Source organism: Rhinopithecus bieti, unplaced genomic scaffold (assembly GCF_001698545.2).
Source record: "Rhinopithecus bieti isolate Rb0 unplaced genomic scaffold, ASM169854v2 scaffold_20178, whole genome shotgun sequence".
NCBI lineage: Eukaryota > Metazoa > Chordata > Mammalia > Primates > Cercopithecidae > Rhinopithecus > Rhinopithecus bieti.
Genome location: NW_016809758.1, coordinates 185,171 through 199,537, shown reverse-complemented (window position 1 = coordinate 199,537; position 14,367 = coordinate 185,171). Strand labels below are relative to the sequence as shown.

The following is a 14,367-nucleotide window of genomic DNA, read 5'->3' as shown; positions in this document are numbered from 1 at the left end:
CGTTTGTCTATGGCAGGCGGGGTGGCCGCCTTAGCTGCCGGAGGTGCCGCGCTCTCTACCGGCCCTGGGTGAAGCACCAACTCTGCTACGCGCAGCCTGCGGTGCGGGTCATGGCGCGGCTACCGAAGCTGGCAGTCTTTGATTTGGGTGAGGGACGGGAAGGAGAATTTCGTAAGGCGCCCTCCTTTTCCATACCCCTAACTGCAGCTCCCGAATCCCTGCGTCCCCCGCCACCAGGCTGAACCTTCCCTCTCCTTCCTCTCTCAGATTACACTCTCTGGCCTTTCTGGGTCGACACGCACGTAGACCCTCCGTTCCATAAGAGCAGGTGAGGTAGGGACAGGGAGGACTGGGGCGAGATGGGACCCAGCCAGGGCTGAGCGCACTCTTGCCCTCTCCAGTGATGGAACTGTACGAGATAGGCGGGGCCAAGGCGTCCGACTGTACCCAGAGGTGCCTGAGGTCCTAAAACGACTGCAGAGTCTTGGGGTGCCCGGTGCGGCTGCTTCAAGGTAAGAAGAGCGACTGACAACTGATACTGTAATGCTGAAGGGTGCATGCAAGAGACTTACAGTGAAACCCCTGGGCTACAAAAATAGGGGCGGTGCAAGTTTGCAAGTATTTGCAATTTTTTCTCCTTGAACGATCTCCTGTATCTTTTAACTATTAAAAAGTGGGGCCGGCAGCCGGATGCGGTGGCTCACTCCTGTAATCCCAGCACTTTGGGAGGCCAAGGCGGGCGGATCACGACATCAGGAGTTCGAGACCAGCCTGACCAACGTGGTGAAACCCCGTCTCTACTAAAATACAAAATTAGCCGGGCATGGTGGCGCGCGCCTGTAATCCCAGCTACTCGGGAGGCTGAGGCAGGAGAATCGCTTGAACCCAGGATGTGGAGGTTGCAGTGAGCTGAGATGGAGCCACTGCCCTCTAGCCTGGGTGACAGAGTGAGACAATGTCTCAAAAAAAAAAAAAAAAAAAAAAAAGTGAGGCTGGGCACAGTGACTCACACCTGTAATCTTAGCACTTTGGGAGTCCTAGGCGGGAGGATCACTTGAGCCCAGCAATTTGAGACCAGCCTAGGCAATAGAGGGAGACCCCATCTCTACCAAAAAAAAAAATGTGGTGGCGTGCACCTGTAGTCCCAGCTACTTGGAAGGCTGAGGTGGGAGGATCACTTGAGCCCAGGAGGTCGTGACCGCAGTGAGCCATGACTGGGCCACTATACTCTAGTCTGGGTGACAGAGCTAGACCCCATCTCAAAACAAAAATTAAAACTTTGGCCCAGCACCAATTTCGTCAAACAGGAAGGCAATGGAGTTAAACAGAGGCTGAGGATGCCTGTCCATCCCAGAAAAACAGCAAGTTGATTTCCCTGGTTATACTTATTAACTTTGCTTAATAAGTTAACGTAGCCCTGGCCCTTCACTTTGGTAATCCCATCTTTTACACCGTTTTGCAGGACAAGTGAGATAGAAGGGGCCAACCAGCTACTGGAGCTCTTTGACCTCATCAGGTACTTTGTTCATCGGGAAATCTATCCAGGCAGCAAAGTCACACACTTTGAGAGGTATGCGGATATAAGGGAGGAGCAGGGTGAGAAAGTACCAGAGAGGCTTGGGAAACCAAGATACTAGCTTGGTTACCCTTGCCCTATCTTCCACAGGTTGCAGCAGAAGACTGGAATTCCTTTCTCCCAGATGATCTTCTTCGATGATGAGAGGCGGAATATCGTAGACGTCAGCAAACTGGGTACTGAGTGACGAGCAACAGCCATTTGGGGTCCCTAGGAGGGATTAGGTAGATACATACAGGATGGATAGTTTGCCCTATAGGTGGCACCCACAAAGGTCAGAGTAATAATGGAGAACCCTGAAAGCCTGATGAAATGTGACTTCTTATCTTTCTAGGTGTTACCTGCATTCATATCCAGAATGGAATGAATCTTCAAACTCTAAGTCAAGGGTTAGAGACATTTGCAAAGGCCCAAACTGGGCCTTGAGGTCCAGCCTTGAGGAAAGCCCATTTGAGGCCTAAACTGAAAGGAAATCAAGAAGACATTTTCAGGTGCATTTGTAATTTATTAAAGTTCATCTGTGTGTGACAGTAGAGATTTTTACTCACAGTGTGGGGAGTTTCTATTTTTCTAGCCTGATGAAATGGGGTTGGTTGTCCTGAGGTGCAAAGACCAGAATGTGAGACATTAGACTGCATCAGGTTTGCTATCTAAACTTAGGGCAACCCCAAGTGCTTGAACCTATACCCGCCCCCCCCAACTTTCCTGAGCCCTGTAAAGAGCATGAAGAGTTTTCCCACTGACCCCATACATTGAGGTGCCATCACACTGCACATTTCCTTCCGGAGAACAAGCACATACTCTGGGGTGGAGACAGGACTGCCTTTTTATGTAACAGAAAACGATGTGGCTGCTTTAAGAGGAGCACCTCGGTCTGGGACTGGTGGCTTGGGTCACGTGACAGCGGTGGTCTCGTTTGCGCCTCTTGATGATGTCGCGGCGGCGCACTGAGGAGGGATTGGGCAAGGCTGGTCCCTGTGAGATGAGACCATCACCCTCCCAGGAGCAAGGCGGAAGTCTGGAGGACGCCGAGGGGCGGAGGCGGGAGAGGCGAGCTCGCGATGAGTGGTCTCGGCAGGCTCTTCGGGAAGGGTGAGCCGGGGTGGGACTGGCCAGCCAGGAGGCACTGGCTGGTGCAGGGGAAGAGGAGATCCCGGCGAGATTCGGCCGGACGGCTGCGCCAGGCAGGGGAAGAGAATCAGGAGACAGGCTGACTGGAAAACCCCGGCGGCCGATGGCGGAGCAAGGCTCTTCGCCGGTGCCAAAAGGCACACCATGTCAAGGCGCCTGGTTCCCGTCCGCCGTCCTCCCTCACTCTCTGAGGGAAGAACTCAAGATCGGGGAAGGGACTTGAGTTGAGGGCGTGGCGATTGTGCTGGCTTTCACTGTTCAGGCTTGAAGACGAGTTTTCTGCTGTCTTCAGCCCTTTTCAAAACCTTGTTCTATAATACTTTGTGCTGGGCAAGAGGGATCTAAGATGAAGAAGAAAGACTGCCTTCTTGGCCAGGCGCGGTGGCTCACGCCTGTAATCGCAACACTTTGGGAGGCCGACGTGGGTGGATCATGAGGTCAGGAGTTTGAGACCAGCGTGGCCAATATGGTGAAACCCCGTCTCTGCTAAAAATACAAAAACTGGCCGGGCGCGGTGGCTCACGCCTGTAATCCCAGCACTTTGGGAGGCCGAGGCGGGTGGATCACCTGAGGTCAACAGTTCGAGACCAGCCTGGCCAACATGGTGAAACCTCGTCTCTACTAAAATACAAAAAAAAAAAAAAAAAAAAAAAAAAAAAAAAAATTAGCTGGGTGTGGTGGTGCGTGCCTGTAGTCCCAGCTACTCAGGGAGGCTGAGGAAGGAGAATCGCTTGAACCCAGGAGGCAAAGGTTGCAGTGAGCCAAGATTGCACCACTGCACTCCATCCTGGGTGACAGAGGGAGATTCCATCTCAAAAGAAAAAAAAATACAAAAATTAGGTGTGCATGGTGGTGTGTGCCTGTAGTCCCAGCTACGCAGGGAGGCTGACGCAGGAGAATCACTTGAACACAGGAGGCGGAGGTTGCAATGAGCCTAGATCATGCCACTGCACTCTGACCTGGGCAACAGAGTGAGACTCCCTCTCAAAAAAAAGAAGGCCTGGCACGGTGGCTCACGCCTGTAATCCCAGCACTTTGGGAGGCCAAGGCAGGTGGATCACCTGAGGTTGGGAGTTCGACACCAGCCTGACCAACATGGAGAAACCCTGTCTCTACTAAAAATACAAAAAATTAGCCAGGCGTGGTGGCACATGCCTGTAATTCCAGCTATTTGGGAGGCTGAGGCAGGAGAATCGCTTGAACCCAGGAGGCGGAGGTTGAGGTGAGCCGAGATCACGCCATTGTGTTCCAGCCTGGGCAACAAGACCAAAACTTTGCCTAAAGAAAAAAAAAGGCAGCCAGGAATAGTAAAAAGAATATTGGTTTTAGAACTCATACTGCCACATTTTGATTCTTGAACAATCTCTTATTAGTTGTGATTTTTAACATCTTTATGGTTGTTTTCACATTTTTAAGTGAAGAGAGAGCACGTTCACTGTAGAGATTTGGGGATTAACAATAACACAGGTCCCTAGCACATACTATGTATTCAATGATTGGTGGCTAATATTTTTCCTTCACAAAATTTGGGCCTACTCCACTGGACTCCTCAGGGAAGAAGGAGAAAGGGCCAACCCCTGAAGAAGCAATACAGAAACTGAAGGAGACAGAGAAGATTCTGATCAAGAAACAGGAATTTTTGGAGCAGAAGATTCAACAGGAGCTACAAACAGCCAAGAAGTATGGGACCAAGAATAAGAGAGGTAATGAGGGAAACAAGCCTATGGGGAGGGCCCGGATGGGAAGCAGGTGCTTCTGACCCTTGATGGTAAGGGTATCGGCTGGGTCAGCTGCCCTACAGGCTTTGCGGAGGAAGAAAAGATTCGAACAGCAGCTGGCACAAACTGACGGGACATTATCCACCCTGGAGTTTCAGCGTGAGGCCATTGAGAATGCCACCACCAATGCAGAAGTCCTTCGTACCATGGAACTTGCTGCCCAAGGCATGAAGAAAGCCTACCAGGACATGTGGGTACGGGGGAAGGGGTGGAGGGGACCCAAAAACTGGGAAGAGTGGCTTGCTATCACACTTTAAATTTTTTTTTTTTTTTTTTCGAGACGGAGTCTTGCTCTGTGACCCAGACTGGAGTGCAGTGGCGCAATCTCGGCTCACTGCAAGCTCCGCCTCCCGGGTTCACGCAGTTCTCCTGCCTCAGCCTCCCGAGTAGCTGGGGCTACAGGCGCCCGCGACTATGCCCGGCTAATTTTTTTATTGTATTTTTAGTAGAGACGGGGTTTCACTGTGTTAGCCAGGATGGTCTCGATCTCCTGACCTCATGATCTGCCCACCTCGGCCTCCCAAAGTGCTGGGATTACAGGCGTGAGCCACCGTGCCCGGCCTCACACTTTAAACTTTAAAGCCTCTCAGAATGTAGATTTGCAGTATAGATACTTGTAATGGCTAGACCTCTGTCTGCCCCTTGCTTCCTATAAGATTCTTTCGCTGCCTGGGGCATTCTAGGGAGGAAAGATGCCTTCTCTAATTCTTTTTTTGTTTTGTTTTGTTTTGTTTTTTGAGACAGAGTCTCGCTCTGTCGCCCAGGCTGGAGTGCAGTGGCACAATCTTGGCTCACTGCAACCTCTGCCTCCTGGGTTCAAGTGATTCTCCTGCCTCAGCCTCCTGAGTAGCTGGGATTACAGTTGTGCACTACTGTTCCCAGCTCATTTGTGTATTTTTAGTGGAGACGGAGTTTCACTATTTTGGCCAGGCTGGTCTTGAACTCCTGACCTCAGGTGATCCACCTGCCTTGGCCTCCCAAAGTGCTGGGATCACAACTATGAGCCACCGCTCCCGGCTACCTTTTCTAATTCTTAAAGATCCTTCAGGAAAGGGAAGGAAACCTATCCTCTCCAGTGTGGCTTCTTGCTATTTCTTAGCCCAGACTTGCATCTTTGCAGTTTTCCAGGGATCTCTTCTGATTGATAGCTATGGGCTTATCAGTGTGACAATACAAGGCAGGAGGGGTTTCATTCATGTGAGATGAGGAAGTCAAGGGGGCATTGTTGCCTGATTTCTTAGCTGTCTATCTCATTCTCAGGGACATTGACAAGGTAGATGAACTGATGACTGACATCACAGAACAACAGGAGGTGGCCCAGCAGATCTCAGATGCCATTTCTCGGCCTATGGGCTTTGGAGATGATGTGGATGAGGTGATTGGGGGTGAGGGGTCAGGGCATTTTGGAGAAAGTATGGGACTGGCCAGAAGGAACACCCAAGAGAGGCTCTTGGGGCAAGTTTGGGAGGGAACTTCAAAAGCAGTATGTTTTTGGAGGTAGAAGTTTTTTTCTTCATCTTAAATGGTCTTGTCTTCCCTATACAGGATGAACTGCTGGAGGAGCTAGAGTTGCTGGAACAGGAGGAATTGGCCCAGGAGTTGTTAAGTGTGGGCGACAAGGAGGAAGAACCCCCAGTCAAATTGCCTAGTGTACCTTCTACTCATCTGCCGGCAGAGCCAGGTATGCAGGGTTGTTCTGTTGTCTTGAGGACTTAAGAGGGTAGGAGAGGTGTGGGGAAAGATTATTCCTCATCCATTCTGCCTCAAAGGAGCCACACAGAAAGGGCTGCTGCTGCCGTTGTGCAGGTTGTTGACTGCATATGGGCACCCACCTAGCCTGTGCTTCACTCAGCAAGCTGTGTACCCTGGTTTAGGGCTACAAATGGCAGGAGCAAGAGGCACCTTTTTTCTAATTTGCACAAAGGTGCTGTGGGATTGAACAGCAGTCTAGCAAGCAGAAGGACCACACCTTTAGGTTTTTTGTGGGGAGAGAGAATTCAGCAGGCTCTGAATGTCATAGCAAGGGACGGTTGGAGTTGCTGAGACCTTAATCCTTCTCCTTTCTTTTCTCTGGGTATCTTTGTCCTCAAAGCTCCCAAAGCGGAGGAAGATGAAGAAGCACTAAAGCAGTTGGCTGAGTGGGTATCCTGATAAATCTGGGCTTGTCTTCCTAATGCTACCTTTGTTGGTCCTTTTTTCCTTAAGTGCCAAATGCTGAGCTAAAGGAGAATAACTTTTTGGGGAAGGCCTGCTGAGGGTGGTAGTATGACCCTGCCTGAAAAAAGGGTCTCTTGCCTTCCCAGCCTTGGCTCAACTCTGAAGAAGATCTTGCTACAGAAGGAGCCCTTGGGCTCCCTTCTCTTTGATAGCAGTTATAATGCCCTTGTTCCCAATAAAACTGGGCAGATGGAATCCTAGTGTCTATACTGCCTTGTCTACCCCTGAAGCTGTTCCGCTGGCCCTTGGAGCCTTGTCCTCAAGAGCCTTATTTCAAGCAATGAATAATTACAGCAAAGAAGGGAGGTTGGAACATAGAACAAATGGGCATTCCTAATATCTCAACCTATGTTCCAGACAAACACTGTTTCATCTTTCAAGTCGGTTTGTCCTAGAGTTGCCTAGTTGCTGTGATTGAAGAAACTGCCATCTACCACTTAGAACCATGTGTAGGCATCTCTAAGTCTTCCCTCATTGCTTTCCCCTGGTCGTGCCTCTGCCAAGACAACCCCAAATTTATTTTACAAAGCCCATTTTCAAGGACAAGGAGGGAGAATACCATGGAAGGAGCAAGTAGCTTTGCTACTTGGAATGGAAGGAGCAAGTAGCTTTCGTTTGTCCAGAACCCATAGTAGCTTTCACTACTACAAGGCTTGGTTCGAATTCCGTGTCTGGGAACAACAGTGTGAGAAGCCTTGTCTTCCTGCTATTCTGTCAGTAGTGGTTAAGGTGACACTGGAAGAGGGAAAAGGAACCAAGGTCCTTCATACACCCAAATACCCATTTCTTTTCTGTTCTTTTCTTTTCTTTTCTTTCTTTTTTTTTTTTTTTTTTTGAGACAGAGTCTCACTTTGTCACCCAGGCTGGAGTGCAGTAGGGCAATCTCGGCTCACTGCAATCCCCGCCTCCTCGGTTCAAGTGATTCTCACACCTCAGCCAGGTGCCACTATTCCCGGCTAATTTTTGTATTTTTAGTAGAGACAGGGTTTTGCCAAGTTGGCCAGACTGGTCTCGAACTCTTGACCTCAAGTGATCTGCCCATCTCGGTGCCCCAAAGTGCTGGGATTACAGGCGTGAGTCACTGCACCCAGCTCGAATACCCATTTCTAAAAGAACTAACAGTGCCATCATCTTGGACTACAGACAGGCAGAGCCATAATCAAAGTGGAGCAACCAGGGCTTCTGCCCCACCACTTGAGCATTTAAACAGCACAAAGATGTAAAATAATGAGCATATATTGAGTTGAATAATAAAGCTTCCCAAAATAGAGTGTTAATCTGAGCACCCCATCCCCTGTGAGCCACATCATGAATTATACTGTTGATTTAACACAGTGTCAAGATTATTGGTTACAGGCTGTGGGCAGAAATCGTCTCTTACCCCAGCAGTGTTCCCTGCTATAAGATTGCCTTAAGAAAAGAATGTCTTTGACCCTAGCTGATGAAACTAAATCAGACTTAGATTTATTTTGGTATAAAAGATTTTTGGCCCAAGACCTCCTGCTTGCTCCTCTCTTAGCCCCCTCCTTCAGCCATTTTCAGGTCGTAATTTCCAAGGATTGGTGATGTTTAGTGGTGTTGTGGAGCTGGCACATGGTCTCTAGCAGCCTGATCTCATGGGTGGGTTGCTCATGCTGGAACCTGAGCACCCAGGGATCCTTGATGATGTCCAGAATGGTGGCACGCTTAGTGGCTTGCTGTAGCATCTGGAGGATCAGGTTCTAGAGCAGGGGACAGAGAGGTCTTGCCTGAGTTTTTCCCCATTGTGCCACACAGACAATGAGCAGCTGGACCTAAGAAAGAAGCAGGATAGCCCATCATACCACTCTGGTCAAAGTGGGTGTGGCTCTGATTTTATCTTGAAGAGTCAGGCAGTTAACTCCCTGGAGGGGAAGGGAAAAGTTCCTTGGGAGGAATGCTTTCCATAATTCTCTTCTGGCCTAAAGAGACAGAAGCTGGAACCTGTGTATCAAGCAAGGTTTGGAGCCTAGTGGTTGGTCCTTTATGCCTTCCATACTGTTTATTATAGGACAGGAGCTAGTGTGTGAGATGGCTCTGGTGTGGGAAGAGCCTTTCCCCAGGGTTGGGAGGCCTAGGTTGGGTGACGTAGGTTGGATATTCACCCCTCCCTGTTGGTCATCCCTGAGGGCTCACCCCTCCTTAGGTAGCCAGTACCTTGCACTCCTGGGAGATGGTATGGTTAGCTGGGAAAGTGACCTCCTTCTGAGTCTCTCTCAGCAGCTTTTTCAGATTGGTGTCATCAAAGGGCAGATGGGCGACCATTAGAGTGTAAAGGATGACGCCCATGCTCCAGGTGTCAGACAGGAAAGGGTTGTAGGGCAAGCCTAGTAAGATCTCCGGGCAAGCATAAGCAAAGCTGCCACAGTAAGTCTGGCTGAGGTGGGAAAAGCAGTTCACTTGGCGGTAAGAAGGGCTACGACCCACAGGCTGGTTAGAAGGCACCATCTTGGCGAAGCCAAAGTCTGATATCTTCACATTCTCCCGCTTGTCCAGCAACAGATTCTCCAACTTTAAGTCCCTACCAGCAGCAGAAAGGCTGGGCATCAGGCTGGGGAGAGGGCTTAGTTTTAGACTGGGAGCTGAAGGGCCAGGGGTCAGAGGGTAAAGATGAGGAAAGAAGAAGTGGGAGGTAGAAACCATTATAAGGGCACAAGGTAGAGAGGAAGGAAAGCCATGGAGTTGTGAGCAGAGCCCAAAGTAGGGAGAGAGAGAGAGAGGATGGTATCTGAGGACCACTGGGAGCTCACCATTGTATTTCATAAAATGCTGTGCATACAGTGAGTACTTTATCAGTATCCTTGACCATATGATTAAAATAGAGTGCATGAATAGGCCTAGATATTGAGGAGGGAGTTAGAGAAAGGAAAAAAGGGCAGGAAATGGGAGATGTGCATAAAACCCCCTTGAGGGCAAAGGACCCATTCTGGGTGGCAGCACCCTCACCGGTGCACGATGCTCTTGCTGTGCAGGTAGGCAATGCCCAGGGTCAGCTGGGAGAACCACTTGCCAGCAAGGGGCTCAGAGCAGGCCCCGTAGCGCTGGATCCATTCAAGGACGTCACCACCCTGAGCCAGCTCCAGAATGATGTATACTCGAGATGTGGTCTCAATGGCCTGATAGAAGTTGATGAGGTACTTGTGCCGCAAGACTTTCATTACCTGACCCCAGAAGAAGGACCCATCAAACCTGGGAAGGGAGAACCGTGACGGCACTCCCAGCCATCTCCTGCCCTCAGCTACTGACTTAGAACTTTGCAATAGGATCAACCCCTCAACCCCAGAGAACTGGTGGCCTGTGGTCAAATGCTATGTTTTGCACCTTTACTTTTTGGGGGGCTGGAGGTGAGTGGGTGGATGGGAAAGAGGTTTAACTTACGTAAATTTTCCTAGCTGCTAGTGAGACATTCAGTTCTGGTTTAGGGATTTCTGGCCCCACCCCTCGTGGCCATACCCCTTCTGAGAAACCTCAAGCAGCTTTAGTACCAAGCTCCAGTTCCCTCTTCCAGCCCCCTTTCCAACCTGTATCTCACGGGGCAGGAACTTGTTAAGATAGTCATCAGAGGCCTTCTTCTTTGATATGATCTTGACTGCCACCATGACCTTCTGCTTTGTGTAGAAAGCCTCATATACTGTCCCATAGGAGCCATTGCCAATGACCTTGCCCACCTCATAACCATATTCATCCATGATGGAGTGGTAGGCTGTGGTGGTTGGTGCTGCCTCTACGACATCTCCCTTCCCCATGGTGTTGGGCTTGCTGAGAGCAGGGAGCTTTACTACTTGGAAGCTTCCTATCCAAAGGCCAACACCTTGAGCTCCCGAAGGCTAGGGTATCAAAGTGAAGTAGGTCTCCAAATGTTTGCCTATATAGTCACACAAGTCTGGGATGCTGGGCTTAGCCCTCCACTAGGAAGTTGGAGGGGGAAAGAAAGAGAAGCAGTTCTTTTTGTCTCCACTGGCTGTTATTACTTTGTCCTTTTGGTTACGGAACTCCTCAAGGTCCCATGTTCTGAATACATCACAATCCACCTCCTATCCATCGTTGGCCACAAAACTTGAGAATGAAGTGCAGTTGGAAACATACTCATTCCCAGAGGCACCTTCCACAGTCTGCTGAAACTCCTAAAGATTAGCCCTTTCATTGATATATGAGTACCTACTAAGTACCAGGCAGTGTGCTGAATACTTGGATAAAATGTCACCCAAATGTCATGCCAGACCCTTCCTCCTTCCTCAATCCCTACATACAACCTTTCATCAACTTCTGTCTCTGCTATCTCCTACTTATCTTTTTAGTGATACACTCAAGGCTTTCCAAGCCCATTGCAGCGCCTTAGTTCAATAAGGCCAACAGAGACACTATGATCCTAGAGCTTATAATGCAGCATGAGAAAATGAGAAATACAAGTATGAAAGTATTGCAATAGTAAAAGTATTGAACATGTTCTAGGAAAATCTAACCTTGAAATGCATTCTTAGATTTCATGAGTCAGAACTCTCTAGTTTTCCTCCACATCCTTCTGGTCATTCCTCAGCCTTCACTGAAGCTATATCTTTCTCCATCCATCCCTTAATCATATCCCAAGTGTTCTATCACAAGCTTTATTTTCTCAAACCTTCACATCCTCCCTTAATCTTGTCCATACCCATGGTGTCAATACTACATTTATGCTGACTGCTCCTAATTTCATCTCCATCCCATATATCTCTAGAGTTCAGATAGAGCAGCCAGTATTACATGGCCATGTCTGCCCCGGGTATGGAACTTACCATATCCGTCTCAAACTTAAACATATCAATAATTGAACTTATTTTCTTCTCTCAGACCTTTCTGTGAGTTGTACACTAATCACCCTTAATTGAGACACTCAAATGTCATCCCAGACTCTCCTGCCTCAGTCCCTACATTAAATCTATCACCAAATCCTATCTCTTCTACCTCCTGATTATCTCTTTGATAATATTCTCATGGCTTTCTGAGCCCACTGCCACTCCCTTAGTTCACGCCTCCATCATCCAACAGATGGCCCCAGCCAGCCTTCTGCTGTCCTCCAGTCGGTCCATCCCAAGTCCAAAGCATAAATCTGATTTTATTTCCATTTGGAACAATTCTGTTTCTCCACATTCTCTTCAGGATCAAGTCCATCCAAATTATTTCATACACCTTTAAGTCTGATCCTGCTTACCTCCCCAATTTTATTTTTTAACACACACATAATACTCCAAAACTGCTTTTCTGTATTTGCGGCAAACTCCAGATCTCCTTGAGAACTTGGCATAGGAGCTGTTTTGTTTTTGTTTTTGTTTTGAGACGGAGTTTCGCTCTTGTTGCCCAGGCTGGAGTGCAATGGCGCGATCTTGACTCACAGCAACCTCTGCCTCCTTGGTTCAAGCCATTCTCCCGCCTCAGCCTCCCACGTAGCTGGTATGCACCACCACACGAGGCTAATTTTTATTTTTTAGTAGAGACGGGGTTTCTCCATGTTGGTCAGGCTGGTCTCGAACTCCCGACCTCAGGTGATCACCCCCTCAGCCTCCCGAAGTGCTGGGATCACAGCCATGAGCCACCACGCCCAGCGGAGCTGTTTTAAAGAAACCTTAACTGACTGCTCAAGCTTCAGTTAGATATTCCTTCTTCCTGGGTGCTCCCACAGACCCAATACTTTGTCTGTCACAGCACCTAACATGGTGTCTGTAATCGCTTCTCTTACTTCATCTCCCACTAAGCTATATAGGCAGGTCAACTGATGAGAAGACAGATGAATTGTGGAGAACAGAAAAGAGCTGGTTTAGAAAATGAGTAGCATTGGCCGGGCGCGGTGGCTCAAGCCTGTAATCCCTGCACTTTGGGAGGCCGAGACAGGCGGATCACAAGGTCAGGAGATCGAGACCATCCTGGCTAACACGGTGAAACCCTGTCTCTACTAAAAAAAATACAAAAAACTAGCCGGGCGAGGTGGCGGGCGCCTGTAGTCCCAGCTACTCAGGAGGCTGAAGCAGGAGAATGGTGTGAACCCAGGAGGCGGAGCTTGCAGTGAGCTGAGATCCGGCCACTGCACTCCAGCCTGGGCGTCAGAGCGAGACTCCGTCTCAAAAAAAAAAAAAAAAAAAAAAGAAAATGAGTAGCATTGGCCCAACTGAGGTTGGAGAACAACTTGTCCATAGATACATACTATAGTTTTGTGATTCTTTTAGCATCTTGGTTATAGGTACTTGAATGCTGAGGTACTTGAATGCTGATGGGTGATTTAGGGTTTTGCTTGGCAGCTGCAATGAAACAACAGTGGGAGAGGGGCATCAAGAACATATGCAAGAATGTGGCTGAAATGATGGAATGCGGAATCTAAGCTGCATGGGTAAGGAAGATTATATGGTTTGGATCTGTGTCCCCACCCAAATCTCATGGTCAATTGTAATCTGCAGTGTTGGAGGTGGGGCCTGGTAGGAGGTGATTGGATCACGGAGGTGGGTTTCTGATGAATGTTTAGCACCACCCTCTTGCAGTGACTTATCATGAGATGTGGTCATTTAAAAAAGTGTGTAGCACCTCCCCCTTTGCCCTCTTGCTCCTGCTCCCACTGTGTGATGCTTGCTCCCCCTTTGCCTTCTGCCATGATTGTAAGCTTCCTGAGGCCTCCCCAGAAGCAGATGCCAGCATTATGTTTCCTGTACAGCCTGCAGAACCACAAGCCAATTAAAGCTCTTTTCTTATAAATTACCCAGTCTCAGGTATTTCTTTATAACAAGGCAGCTGACACAGAAGACAAGCTAGAAACTGGCCAAAGGGGCAGAGGGAGGAGTTGCAGGTGTCACTGGAATGGAAAAACAAGTTTGGTAGGAATTGAGAGAATAAGAAGAACAGGAGGTTGTGGTCACAGAGGAGTTACTTAGATTTAAGATTTTGTAGCCAGGCGCAGTGGCTCACGCCTGTAATCCCAACACTTTGGGAGGCCAAGGCTGGTGGATTGCTTGAGGTTAGGAGTTCAAGACCAGCCTAACCAACATGGTGAAACTCATCTCTACTAAAAATACAAAAATTAGCTGGGTGTGGTGGCAGGCACCTATAATCCCAGCTACTTGGCAGGTAGAGTTAGGAGAATCTCTTGAAGCCAGGAGGCAGAGGTTGCAGTGAGCCGAGATCATGCCACTGTACTCCAGCCTGGGCTACAGAGTGAGACTTTGTCTAAAAAAAAAAAAAAAAAAAAATGCCGGAAGATCGCGCCACTGCACTGTAGCCTGGACAACAGAGCGAGACTCCATCCAAAATAAAAAAAAAAAAAAAGGAAAAAAAAGATTTTGTGTGGTGGGTGTATTAGGCTGTTCTTGCATTGCTATAAAGAAATACCAGGCCAGGCGTGGTGGCTCACACTTGTAATCCCAACATTTTGGGAGGCTGAGGCAGACAGATCACAAGGTCAGAATATCAAGACCATCCTGGCCAACATGGTGAAACCCCGTCTCTACTAAAGATACAAAAATCAGCTGGGCGTGGTGGTGCATGCCTGTAATCCCAGGTACTCGGGAGGCTGAGGCAGAAGAATCACTTGAACCAGGGAGTTGGAGGTCGCAGTGAGCCGAGATCGCACCACTGCACTCCAGTCTGGTGACAGAGTGACACTCCGTCTCAAAAAAAAAAAAAAAAAAA

General features: G+C 48.8%; 3 protein-coding genes across 11 annotated transcripts; 2 read left to right on the top strand and 1 right to left on the bottom strand.

Moving 5' to 3' along the window:
• MDP1 (magnesium dependent phosphatase 1) lies at positions 1 to 2,125 on the top strand. 3 transcript variants are annotated; one of them, XM_017890239.1, is made up of 6 exons: positions 1 to 147; positions 268 to 328; positions 402 to 512; positions 1,463 to 1,570; positions 1,667 to 1,800; positions 1,911 to 2,125. In XM_017890239.1, the coding sequence occupies exons 1-5, from the start codon at positions 111 to 113 to the stop codon at positions 1,761 to 1,763; spliced, it is 414 nt and encodes a 137-aa protein (XP_017745728.1). In that variant the 5' UTR covers positions 1 to 110; the 3' UTR covers positions 1,764 to 1,800; positions 1,911 to 2,125. The 3 variants fall into 3 exon arrangements, with proteins under 3 accessions (XP_017745728.1, XP_017745727.1, XP_017745730.1); XM_017890238.1 differs by having other exon boundaries at positions 1,667 to 1,752; positions 1,911 to 2,117; XM_017890241.1 differs by lacking the exon at positions 1,667 to 1,800 and having other exon boundaries at positions 57 to 147; positions 1,463 to 1,516; positions 1,911 to 2,119.
• An 85-nt stretch (positions 2,126 to 2,210) lies between these two features.
• CHMP4A (charged multivesicular body protein 4A) lies at positions 2,211 to 6,897 on the top strand. Its single transcript, XM_017890222.1, is given in 7 exon segments — positions 2,211 to 2,564; positions 2,566 to 2,668; positions 4,261 to 4,410; positions 4,498 to 4,675; positions 5,746 to 5,860; positions 6,031 to 6,166; positions 6,578 to 6,897. Coding segments are annotated over 7 exon segments (801 nt in total). The 5' UTR covers positions 2,211 to 2,504; the 3' UTR covers positions 6,637 to 6,897.
• Positions 6,898 to 7,683: 786 nt separating this feature from the next.
• On the bottom strand, positions 7,684 to 12,081 carry TSSK4 (testis specific serine kinase 4). Of its 7 annotated transcripts, none has more exons than XM_017890199.1 (5): positions 10,242 to 12,081; positions 9,667 to 9,881; positions 8,878 to 9,271; positions 8,526 to 8,642; positions 7,684 to 8,423 (listed from the first exon to the last, which is right to left on the bottom strand). In XM_017890199.1, exons 1-5 carry the CDS (start codon positions 10,464 to 10,466, stop codon positions 8,241 to 8,243), a joined length of 1,134 nt encoding a protein of 377 aa, XP_017745688.1. In that variant the 5' UTR covers positions 10,467 to 12,081; the 3' UTR covers positions 7,684 to 8,240. The 7 variants fall into 7 exon arrangements, with proteins under 7 accessions (XP_017745688.1, XP_017745690.1, XP_017745689.1 ...); XM_017890201.1 differs by having other exon boundaries at positions 8,526 to 8,585; XM_017890200.1 differs by having other exon boundaries at positions 8,878 to 9,241.
• Positions 12,082 to 14,367: the final 2,286 nt, after the last annotated feature.

Coding starts and splice junctions, on each gene's coding strand:
- MDP1 (XM_017890238.1), top strand. CDS start 111: ATGGCGCGGCTACCGAAGCTGGCAGTCTTTGATTTGG. Junction 513..1,462: donor CCCGGTGCGGCTGCTTCAAG/GTAAGAAGAGCG, acceptor ACCGTTTTGCAG/GACAAGTGAGATAGAAGGGG. Junction 1,753..1,910: donor CGTAGACGTCAGCAAACTGG/GTACTGAGTGAC, acceptor TTATCTTTCTAG/GTGTTACCTGCATTCATATC.
- TSSK4 (XM_017890199.1), bottom strand. CDS start 10,466: ATGGGGAAGGGAGATGTCGTAGAGGCAGCACCAACCACCACAGCCTAC. Junction 8,643..8,877: donor CCATCTCCCAGGAGTGCAAG/GTACTGGCTACC, acceptor CTGTCTCTTTAG/GCCAGAAGAGAATTATGGAA. Junction 8,424..8,525: donor CACCCACTTTGACCAGAGTG/GTATGATGGGCT, acceptor CCCCTGCTCTAG/AACCTGATCCTCCAGATGCT.